A 12,505-nucleotide genomic window follows, 5' to 3' on the forward strand; every position below is an offset into this window, starting at 1 on the left:
AAAATAGTAGGTCCCACTTGATATTAGGTGTCTTTAATTACTATGTACTAACATTTGAATTAAATATTTTATACAATGCACTTATTGTGTTTTTACATTGTATTTGCATTTATAAAAGACCTTCATGTAATAACAGCTGTAATTAAATCTAGAATTACTGATAACCCTTCTCTTACCCCTTAAACCAACCTTAACGCTGGGCTCACACTATGACAAAAACACTTTTCATTTTGGTGGCATTGGGCAATTTACTGACACATTAACTAGGTTTTGAAGCATGAATTAAATGTTTTGGGTGAGTTGCTACATTTTTCAGACATGCAATAGAGTTCTGATGTTCAAGCAAACATTTGACAAATGAACTTACAGTTTAGAGAATGAAAATAAAAGACAGAGAAAAACAGTAATATAAAACCTTTAATTTGACATTGTTACAAAGTAAACTTTTTAAAAGCGTTCAGAAACATTGTCATGAAAGTTGACTCTCATTAAGTACACTTCAGTGGAATTGTATTTCATTAATATATATATTTTTTATTATATTTAAATATACTTAAGATTTAAAGTATACGATTTAAAGTACACTACAAGTGCACATTCAATACAATTAAGGGCACTTCTTTTTCACATGGGAAATCCATTCACAAAACCATTCTCCTAAAGCATCTCAAAAAATGTTTTAAACAATCCGCTCAGGTTCATGTCAGGTTCATGTCAGATTCATGTCAAGGTATTTTATTTCTCTGTGATAAATGCAGACTAACCTTGATTCAGAGCTAAAGCAGGGGCATAGACTACCACACCAGTGTACAGAATCTGAGGAGTTAACAATATGCATAAAAATGTGTACAAATCCAAACTACATAATATGCATTTTAAGTGTATGAACATTGAATCACACTCACCGTTTGAATTATATAAATTAGAGTGGCTGAAACACGAACAAGCTTACCAAAACGCAATTCCAAATACTGTGAGAAAAACACAAATTACAAATCAGAACAAAATAAGTATCATGATGGGCCCTAACTTGCTTAACTACTGCTGACTGTGATTTATTACTAAAAGTCATGACCTCCAAAAGCCTAGCAACATCTGGCCAACATCACACCTGACAGGGATCATCCCAACTCAGTACTTAATTTCTGTCCTGTATTAGACATTTGCTATATTTCTGATTTGAATATGGTCATTTTAATATATTATGCAATAATGTGATCATGTAATATAAAAAAAGATTTATTTTACATTTGTGTAAGTCAATATCAGTTTGATTGACAAAACTAATATAATATTTGCCAAATTATATTTGACAAAACAAAGTACATTTTAAACATTTTGAGATTATTGACAAATATTATTACAGTGTAGTATAAAAAGGCACACTACACAAAAAATATAAAGGTCTAAATTTAAGATTTATGTAGTTGAATTGCATTTGGTTAGTTCACCTAAAAATGAAAATTCTGTCATTAATTACTCGCCCTCATGTCGTTCCAAACCCTAAAGCTTTTATGAGACACAGGGCCCTATCTTACACCCGGAGCAATGCAGCACCAAGTGTGACGCAAGTGTTTTTTGCTCGTTTTTTTTGCTCGTTGTTTAAATAGCAAATGCATTTGCGCCCATTTGTGCGCCCAAGGGCGTGCTGCTGGTCTGAAAACAAGGTAAGTTCAGGCGCATTGTTGGCGCGTTGCTATTTTGAGGCAACAGAAATAGAGCTGGTAAGTCCCGCCCCTTCCGTAAAACCCCGCTGGACCTCAAAGTTGAAAAACCGTCAATGCAAGTGAATGGAGAAAATAATTATTTTCTGGTCCCGTTTGAATTGTGCCATGAATGTGAACATATGTTGTCTGTGAATTTTTTATATAATCTTTCATGTTACAAGTTTGACAGTATATGGTATGATTCGTCGGCTAGCAGTTGTGGAAAAGACATAACGAGAAAGACTACATGTCGCCTATGTGACGTCACCCCATAAAGTTGACTTACCCGTGGTTTTCACCAACCTCAACGATTTTGTCCTCTCCCTGAAAGAAGGCGGTGAAGTGCACCAAAGACACAGTCATGTTTAGCGGGATCCGTGAGCTAGAGCCGTGTGCGAGTGGTGGTGACGTTTCAAACGCGTCGAAAGCAGCGAAGAGTTGTAGTCCACAAAGTGCTTTCACACAAAGTCTAACCGTATCAAACTTCTACCCGCTAAATTGTAGCATTCTTTACACGAAAAGTTCTATAAAAAATTCACAGACAACATATGTTCACATTCATGGCACAATTCAAACGGGACCAGAAAATAATTATTTTCTCCCATTCACTTGCATTGACGGTTTTTCAACTTTGAGGTCCAGCGGGGATTAGCGGAAGGGGCGGGACTTACCAGCTCTATAGACTGAGCGCGTTAGTAATGTGCGCCTATAGGCGGGTCCACAACGCGCGTACACTCTGCTTATTAAAGGTGCTCTAAGCGATGTTGGGTGACGTCACTTCTTGTTGACATTCAAAGTATTGTCAAACAAAATGGAGGCTAGCTCGACCCTCCCTCCACGTCATCCCAACACCTCCTCTCAAGAATATACATTTTTAACGTTCCTTCTCCGTTCCTTCAGAGGAATCCATTCATATGGATTATTTTTACGATCTCTTTATGAACTTTTTGAATTGTCAAAGTGGTGGTTGCGTAGCTGTTGATGGAGAGACAGAAAGCTCAGATTTCATCAAAAAGATCTTCATTTGTGTTCAGAAGATGAACAAAAGCCTTACGGGTTTGGAACAACATGAGGGTGAGTATTAATGACAGAAATGTTCTTTTTGGGGGTGAACAAAAATGTTTCTTCCTTTAATGTGATGCATATTTGTCAGTCATACGTTACTTAAAAAACGTACGATTTCTGCACTCAAAAACCATGGCATATTTGATTGTATTAACTATTTGCATCAATTTTTTTTTTTTTTTTTTTTATGAATGCATTTATTCAAATTGCTTGGAATCAGCATAAATCTGTCAAAAAAATGTTTGAACATGGCTAAAATATAGCTAGCTTTGAAACAAACAATATTCAGTTATTATTTACAAATATATCATGTTGAGTTTATTACTTTGTATGTTAAAACTGTAATCCAAATGGAAATTGTATGTTCAATTCAAATACATAAATCTTAAATTTAGCCCTAAATATTTTTAAGTGTGTGTGTATTATTATTATTATCGATTATATAGTTCAAGAGTAAGAGTTGTCTCGATATGAAACACATGTAATCTTTGGCGACAAAAGCAAATTTGAAATGTACTTTCATACCTCGTATGTACTGGTGATGCCTGATCTGTAGAACACAGGCAGGAAAAGCTCCGCGGTTAAAAACACCACAAATGTGTAGGCGACCCCAAAGATGACATAAGAGGCCCCGTATCTGTACACATCTGATGGGGCCCCAATCACTGTCACTGCAGACATGAAGCTGGCGGTGAGAGAAAGGGCCACCGGCCCGCAAGTCATCTGACGGCCCCCAACCAGAAAATCTTTAGATGAAGGTTTTTTCCTCTCTTTGATGGCGAAGAAGACCCCAATACTTGAGGAGACCACAAACAGAAGGGCAAACACCACATAGTCCCCGACCTGGAAGGTTCCCACAGAGTGACTTTTGTGCTCCATGTTTCTTTAGTTTGAGACAGAATCTGATTGAACTGGTAGTTAGACTCCAGTATATCCAGTTCAGACACCTCACATGTTAATCATGTTAATCATTGAGTTTTTAACAGGTTAAAAAATGCTTATGAGTGAAGACATGGGTCGAGGGGTCTATTAGTCATTATATTACTCACATTTGTCTTCATGAATTTCCCCACAGGTGTCTATCTATCTATCTATCTATCTATCTATCTATCTATCTATCTATCTATCTATCTATCTATCTATCTATCTATCTATCGCCAATTTGTTTATTTTGGATATGAAGGACAGTAATGGTGACTGTCAAAAATGTGTTATATTTTACTTGGCTTAGCATTTGGTTCATTATTATCTCACTTCTTTATTAACTTGTGTGCTTGAGTGATGTTTGTAATGCTTCATCATCCGTGAAATGGTCTGATGTGTATTTTATCCTGGCACACAGCTGACAAAGCGTTTTCATAAGCAGAAAGAATGCTGAATGCTGCCGGTTTTGACAGATGTGATAATGTTAAACATTTTCAAACAGATACTAATTAATTTGCATTGAGGGACATCACACAATATCCATTCAAAAGTATAATGAGACCAATATATAATATAATATAATATAATATAATATAATATAATATAATATAATATAATATAATATAATATAATATAATATAATATAATAGGTAAAGTGGGACACTTTCTGACCATTAGGTTTCCCACATAGAATCAAATAAATTCATGCTGATTTTTATTAGTTTCTCTCTTCACTCTATCATTATGCTGTAAATTACAATGTTTGTTTATGACCAATCAATTATCAATTATAATATAACCAATTAGAGTTATTACAGTGTTCCACATATATACGTAAAAAAATTAAGTTTAAAAGCTCTCTCTCTCTCTCTCTTTTTTTTTCACTGTGCTTATTTGCTCAGTGAGGTAATTTGAGAGCGCGTAAAAGCGCGTTGGACTCAAATTACAGCCATGAGCGTAGTCTCCTCTAGTGCGCATACTCATATGAAGAATTCCAGATGTGGACATCGTCTCTGTCAGGTCAGTCAGACCTACGGAGTGGACAGAAGCTATCTAATCATGTTAGCCTTTACACTTGGTCTGTTTTTATTGCCGCTCTACGGCATGGTCTGCACGGGACCTTTGCTCCCTGAAATGTCCAACGGGACTTTTCACCACTTCTTCGTCCCGGACGGTGATTACGAGGAGACCGAAGACCTGGAGAAATGCCAGATGCTTTTCAAATGGATCGACCGCAGACCATGTCCACTGGAGGAAGACCAGGACTCGCTCATTCGAGAGGATTTTATCATCATTAAACAACAGATTGAAGACGCAGCGCGCGTTCTGGAGACCATTGGGAAGAGCATTTCCTACGACCTGGACGGCGAGGACAGTTACGGAAAATACCTGAAGAGGGAAATTGTGCAAATCAGTGATGCATTTACAAACGTGGAGAAATCTCTTCTGGAGCTGGAGACAAAATTCAAGCAAAGCCAGGAGACGGAGCAAAGAGAGGAGAATGAGTTCACCAATAACTTTATCAACCCCATGTATAATGTGAGAGACACCCTGCAGGAAACTCTGGACATCTCCTCCGGACTCAAGGATAAACACGATCTCATCTCTCTGATCATTCGGAGTCATGGATCGAGGTTAAGCCGACTGAAAAATGACTACCTGAATGTTTAGACTCACAGATATTCTGGACAGACTACAGTCCAAGTTGGGCTGTTATTGCATTTCTGTTAAATGCTGGAAATCTTAAATTCCCCATGCATGAAACTCTTTTTGTGGTTTTGAGTAATGAAGGTTCCTTGACTCTTAAAAATAAAATGAAATTCAATAGTGGAGAACCATTTTGGATTAGAGTTTCTTTAAATATAAAAAAAAAAATAATAATAATAATTGATGCTTTATTATGGGTAAAAAAAGAAAGAAAAAAAAGTAATGACAATTCAGATGTATTAGCAGGTATTTTCTGAATGTGCAACAACCTCAATAACTCTCCAAAAATATTTGATGTTTCTGTAAATGTAAAATACAGAAGTCTTAATTCTGAAAAAAATTTCTGAATATTTCCATTTTGCAATTTTTGTCTCTGGGCATGCAAGCAAACAAGATTAAAGGTGCAGTCTGTAAGATGACAGCTAGTGGTCGAAATAGGTACTGCAGTCCAAATTCAAAATATCGGAGACTGTTGTTTATCCCACCCCCTCCTACTCAGACTCGACGCTCACGCGGGTTGCCAGTTTGAGGGCACGCAACAAGAACGGGCGCAATTGACAGTAGGCATGTTTCCATTACAGATTTGCGCAAAACTTTTGAGATTTTTTCTTAAAAAAAACATTGCGAAATGACGGTGTTTCCGATGTTATGCGACTAAAACGTAATTTTTTCCTCTCACGATCAGTCATTCCAATCATGGCAATGGATGTTGGAAGGTTTATATGGTTTATATATATCCCAGCCACCGCACTAGTCATTATTTTTAATGGAAGGGGACGTAGGCGTGTTAAGCATTAACGGTAAGGAAAGCCCCTTATACTTGTGAGTGGCACATATGAGGTGTTTCTCCCTCATATCTGCTTCAAGCTCTTGGTTGAGGTATTTCTTTGAGTTTTACAATCCAGCATTCCTGCAATTTTTTTGTCTTTTATGAATTTCATAACGAACTCTGTCTCGTCTTATGTCTGTCTCGGTCTACGTCAGGTGACCTGTAAATGCGCAAAAACTGTTTCCATTGCAGTTTTGCGAAATATTCCTCTTTCGAATTGAATTTTTTTTACAGAAAAAAACCCTCATGCGAGCGTAAAAACTTTTTTGCGATAAATGGGAGTTTTGGCAAAATTGATGTGGCCATTGGCCGTATTTGCAATTCGCAATTTCAGTTTGCGCTATTTGAAGGGTAATGGAAACGCGGTTAGTGAAAGCCAAGCAGACTTAAAATATAAGTTGATAAGTTGATTTATCTGCGTTTCAAAATGCTCTCGTTCATAGAGATTTTTTAGATGGATACAGAGGCTTTTTAGGTTGGGTAGAATCTACAATCTCTGACCCAATTTGTTTGCAATACGCTGTGTTTCCGGCCAAATGGCATCCCATGGTGTCGAAATACTATTGGGTGAACTGGCAGTGGGCGGAGTCACACAGACCAAAACAAAAACAGGCACCTAACGCACATTTCAAAGTAGAATAAGTGGCTGTAACTCAGCATGTTTCCTAAATATCTGCAAACATATTATGATATTTTTTTATAATTTAGAGTGAAAAGTTACATACAGCACCTTTAAATGTGTGTGCCTTTTTTTGATTAGTTGCATAAATGATTAAACCGTTAGATACCAATCAGTCACATTTAGGTTAGTGTAGGTAACCTAAAATGTGCTTCATGAGGTGTAACATCTACGTTAACTGGTTTTATTCAAATCAAAAATATTGTTTAACAAGATTTAATTAACCTGACTGTACAAAAGTCTTTTTTTTTTTTTTACATCAGATCCGCCTTATGACAACAACTGCTGTTTCATTTTTTAGGTAGGCCTACTCTAAAGACCAGTAGTCTGGTCTTTCTCAGCTGTCTGTATACTGCTGAGGGCTGACATTCAGTTTTGGATGATTGAGGAAGTTAGAGGGTTGGTGGTTAAACAAGCTGGTTGAGATTTGGTATTTCCTGTGTCATTAGAACAGAAAGTCTCTTTCTCTTTCTGCCATGTGGAAGAATAATCAAAGTCTGCAGCAATATACAAAGAAACACAATCTACCTTTTCTACTTCCAACTCCACAAGAATGCAGGGATATTTGCTGGTGAACAGTTTGAACCTTTAGTCCATCCATGAACATAAGTCATGACTCATGACAAAATACCATGCTGAAGCATAAAACATACCCAAACCACAGAAGTATAAACCAAAATATTGTACCAAAAGCATTGTGTTGCTGCTGAATTTTAATTTCTAATCAGAACAATGAAGTACTTATAGATGTTTTCTACCCACAGTCCCCTGGGCTGCGACTGTTTTCTTTTTCTTCTTCTCATTCAGAGTTTTATTCTTGCTGGAGGTTAAAGCTCAAGGAAAGAATGCCTTTGGTAATGGTTTAGTATTACCAGATCTGTGCCTGTTCAGTATCATTGGATCTAGTTTCAGTGGTTTTGTTGTAAAAAAAAACAAAAAAAAAAAACAAGATGTTTATTTTAAGTAAGATACTAAAAGGTGTGTGTGTGTGTGTGTGTGTGTGTGTGTGTGTGTGTGTGTGTGTGTGTGTGTGTGTGTGTGTGTGTGTGTGTGTGTGTGTGTGTGTGTGCAAAACTAGAAGAAAGAGATACCAATCTGTTAGCTTTTAAAATGTGATTGTTCTAAATAAGTAATCATATACTTTATGATGACATGTTTACGATTTAATATGTATTGAATTTCTGAACATGCAGTGATCAGTCTTAGCTAGGCCTATATAAAAAGATCATATACGAAAGCTATTAGCAAAATTTCAATAAAATATAGATGTTTTACATATGTTTTGTTTTATTGGTTCATTCCATAATTTTCCTAGTCAATGGTTTAGTCGCTCTTTCCTTGTTTTCATTTGTCTTTTAATTTGAAATGTTAGTTTTTCTCTTTTTTAAGTTCTCATCATCTTCTCTTGTCTTTGTTGATCGATTGTTCCCCAGATGTAGAAACTGTATTAGGAATTGCATACTGTCAGTGTGATGTCACTGTCATTTAATCATGAACATTCCACAAAGTCAGCATGGGTGTGTATGATTTAATGTGACCTACAAATGTCAGCCACATTAATGTTCCCTGCCATTTCCAAATATGATGACTCCTCTCGCAGTCTCGTGGTAAAGTGTCCAATGGATGTGAACTTAAGAATTGCGATAAAAAAGTATATGAATATGTCTGCATACTTTTATGAATACCGCCTATTTGGATGTACTGCTCATTTGACATGGCCAACTGCTTTTCGTCAAGTATATATTACGCTTATGCGGACACTGAGCTTGTCTCCAGAGCTCTGTAAGAATGTGCTTCCTATTCCCAATGCTGTGCCATGTAATGACTGCGGGCCAATGTAATTCCCTGTATAGTCCACTCTTTCTAATGAACGTGAGACAAACTAAACAATCAAATTACACTTCAAATAATTTTTTCTTAAAGATGGTTTCTGTAATTTTAGGCAGTTTTCATTACGCTGATGTTAGTTCAAGTGTTCGTTCTTTAAATAAGTTTGGTTTTGTTTATTTATTTGATGCTATAAAAACGGGGATGTGAAGACATAAAGAGAGGTAAAACAACACACATTTGAGAAATAAAAGTAATTCCCAAAATTGTACTTCAAATAAAATCAGGAAAGACTCTTCGATACAAGTATGTTTTAAGAAGGGATTTAAAAAAGTTCACTGATTCAGCCGACTGGTAGATCTTCTTTCTGATCAGACTGGAGCCAATCAATAGATTTTTGATTCAGGCAGGTAAAAAGACTGTTGCAGTAGTCCAAACGTGATGAAATAAAAACGTGTAAAATGGTCTCAGTATCTTTAAAAGTTAAAAAGGGTCAGATTTTTTAAATGTTTCTAAGATGATAAAAACATGATTGCACAAGTAGTGTGCTGCGCAAAACATAAATCACTGTCAAACCAGACACCAAGATTATTTGCCACTGGCTTATTGAGATCTGACAGGCCAAAGGAACTAGTAAAGTGCAGAATCTGTTTTGTCAAATGCTGGAGGCCAATGACGAGGATCTCAGTTTTGTCTGAGTTCAACTGAAGAAAATTGTTAGGGATCCAGTTGTTTAAGTCACCAAGACAGTCCTTCAATGAAGTTAACATTGCAGGGTCAGTGGATATAAAGGGGACATATCATGAAAATCAGACTTTTTCTGTGTTTATAATTGGGTCCCCTGTGCATCTACCAACCCTGAAAGCGTGAAAAGTGCAACCCAGTTTTGGTGAGCCTTTCTCTGCAGGCATGTCAAAAATTAAGCCGATCTGATTTCGCTCCCCTTCTGACGTAGGAAGGGGATGTTATTAAAATATTACCGGCTCTTAATCTGCACGTTTCCACCCGCTGCGCCGTTATTTGGTTTATGCACGCGATAACAGTTTAACCAGTTCTTAACGCAATGGCAAACGTTCGAGCAAAGCATGCAAACTGTTCTGTCGTTGCTGCACAGACGAGCACAGAACACTCTTTGACCAAAAAATTGAATTGCTGTCTTATAAAGTCCTCAGGGAACTGTCAGCTTGTGTAAAAGTTAAACATGACAAGTACTTGCAAGTCGATGAGTTTAATCAATGTAACTACATCCGTGTATCCACTAACCATTCAGAAACATCCAGGTGTGTCTAAAAGTTGTTAACAATTATCTGGGGTTGTTAAAAATGGCACGATATTGGTCACATCCAAAAAGAGGCAACTTTGACAAGCTATAATAAATTATCTGGGGGGTATTGTGAGCTGAAATTTCACAGACACATTCTGGGGACACCATAGATTTATATTACATGTTTTAAAAAGGGGCATAATATGTCACCTTTAATGGGCAGGTACAACTCTGTATCATTTGCATAAAAATGAAAAATGTGCCCTAAAGGAAGCATATATAATGAAAATAAAATTGGTCCCAAGACCGACCCCTGTGGCACACCATACTTCACAGTAGAATAAGAAGACGTGCAATTATTCAGGGACATGTAGAACCTCCTATCTGACAAATAAGATAAAAACCAGTCTAAAACAGTGTCCGATATCCCCACCCAGTGTCTCAATCTCTCTAAGAGAGATGTCAAGTAACTTGTATTCACTGACATCAATACAGCCCATTATCCTGAGGAATCTCGGCTGCTCTTTCCGTGCACATGGAGGAGGAGGGTTCTTGTCCCACTGACCAAGTCACAGTGGCCCCAGTTTCTGACCAACCTGACTTGGTTGAGCCTGGTCACAGACACTTCTCATGTCCCCAGTCATGTCACAGAGGCAGGACAGGATTGCCGACAAGGCATATGAGGCACATGCTCCGTGGGGCCACAAGCAGTGAGCCCTATCCACCAGTGCCCATCACCAATCTGGAACAACACCAGGTCCACTGTTTTATGAATATACTTGTACTGGAGCCTTATTTTTGAGTCTCTTCTGCACCTCTGAAAGAGAAAAAGTTACTTGCTTGTTTCACAGTAAGCATTTCTAGGCTAAATCTGCAGACCCAATGACTGTCATCAAGCCCTCTGCAAGAACTTCAGTTTTCATGGTTATCTAGTTTCTTAGTTTCTATTTGTGAGCCTTTTCACACCCTCTGTCAGTCTCATCCTTCCTTATCACTCTATGGCAACTTGAGATCCACTTTCCTGCAGAGTTTAGCTCCAACCCTAATCAAACACATGCGATCAAGCTAATCAAGGTCTTCAGGTGTGGCAAGCAGGTCGGGGCAGAGAGCCGTGCATGGAGCGAGGCCACTGGTGTGAGTGCTAATGAGTGTTAGGGCACCTCAAAGGCCAGAGTTGCCCACCCCTGGTCTAGCCTATACCATTGTCTGTAATGGATCCAGTTCATGGCATTGATGTCACAGACTTAGGCACAGCCACAGCCAGTTCCTGTACCATGTCACAGCTTCTCACTCCATGTTGCTACTATATGTTATGGACCCTTTTCAAAGACTGTGATGACGGGTTAACACAGTTCTCAACATTGCAAATCTAGGAAAGGTTTTCATATCATTTAAAAAAAAAATTTAAATGTACATTTAAACTGCTATACTTTGTGTTATTACTTTGCCAGTAAATTAGAGAAGACAAATTAACTGCTGCAAGGGTGTTTCTAGTACAGCAGTTGGGAAAATTATGGCAACTTTGACATCATTCTCTCATCTGACTGCTGTAATTAATCTTTCTATATTTTTTCCTTTTTTACAAAGTCATGGAAATGCTATCATGGATGTTTTTTTTTTTGCTATTGGAGCAAATGGGAATGCAGAAAGTATATTAGCTGTCGTCTACTGTTCACCACTATAGAAGTTTTCTCTACTATGAAGACTTACACTTTTGAGAGCCCCAGAAATGAAAAGGGTCCTTTCATTGAAAAACACATATTCAAAGAATGATGCCAAAATTATAGATGTAGTATGTCCGTGAAGGTATTTATATAACACAGAATACCAATAAAAAGCACTTGAAAAGTACGTTTTCATTGAATTCAGCACATACATTTTAAATTCAGCCCAAGTGTTCCTAATTTAAGTAACTTGTCTTTGTATAAATAAATACCCTCGTATTTATCTTGTCTGTTGTCGAGCAATGAATATTTACTATAACAAGTTTAGTAAGTTCATGAAAGGTTTTGTCAAATCATGTTCAAGTCAAGCTTTCAGTAAAGCCATTTTGTGTTCTTGGTGGTGTAGTTTGTTACTTACTAACTACAGCCTTTGTTTGCCTTATCTCACTCCTTTTGTGTGTGTAATAATTAATGATGTGTGTGTGTGTGTGTGTGTGTGTGTGTGTGTGTGTGTGTGTGTGTGTGTGTGTGTGTGTGTGTGTGTGTGTGTGTGTGTGTGTGTGTGTGTGTGTGTGTGTGTGTGTGTGTGTGTAGATTTGGCTATACTTGTGAGACTAAATAAATGAAAATGTCCTCAAAAATATGGTGAATCATGTTGAAAACCCATGTGATTTGATGTGGTTCTCAATATTTGAAATGTTTACAAGTCAGCCAAATCATGTATGACTATAAATGTAATGATGTCAACATGTTTTTTCTACGGGTTAGGTTTAGGGGTAGTGCAGTAACTGTCATTAGCTCCCAAGGCCTATGTGTGAGTGTGTCTTCCTGGAATCTGCC

The 12,505-nt window shown here is 37.4% G+C and overlaps 2 protein-coding genes across 2 annotated transcripts in view; one reads left to right on the forward strand and one right to left on the reverse strand.

The window, feature by feature from the left end:
* Nucleotides 1-3,650, reverse strand: part of slc5a12 (solute carrier family 5 member 12) — a gene marked incomplete at its 5' end in the record, with an annotated part of 31,514 nt that extends 27,864 nt beyond the window's left edge. The window contains 3 exons of the mRNA XM_084397675.1: nt 765-816; nt 906-971; nt 3,297-3,650. Of these exons, the coding sequence (XP_084253801.1) occupies nt 765-816; nt 906-971; nt 3,297-3,650 (472 nt within the window). The remainder of the gene's footprint in view (nt 1-764; nt 817-905; nt 972-3,296) is intronic.
* A 1,043-nt stretch (nt 3,651-4,693) lies between these two features.
* fibina (fin bud initiation factor a) lies at nt 4,694-7,947 on the forward strand (the record flags this gene model as incomplete). The annotated part of the gene is given in 2 exon segments (XM_084397231.1): nt 4,694-4,750; nt 4,752-7,947. Coding segments are annotated over 2 exon segments (672 nt in total). The 3' UTR covers nt 5,367-7,947.
* Between the last annotated feature and the right edge of the window lie 4,558 nt (nt 7,948-12,505).

Source organism: Rutilus rutilus (genome assembly GCF_951802725.1).
Source record: "Rutilus rutilus genome assembly, chromosome: 23".
Classification (NCBI taxonomy): domain Eukaryota; kingdom Metazoa; phylum Chordata; class Actinopteri; order Cypriniformes; family Leuciscidae; genus Rutilus; species Rutilus rutilus.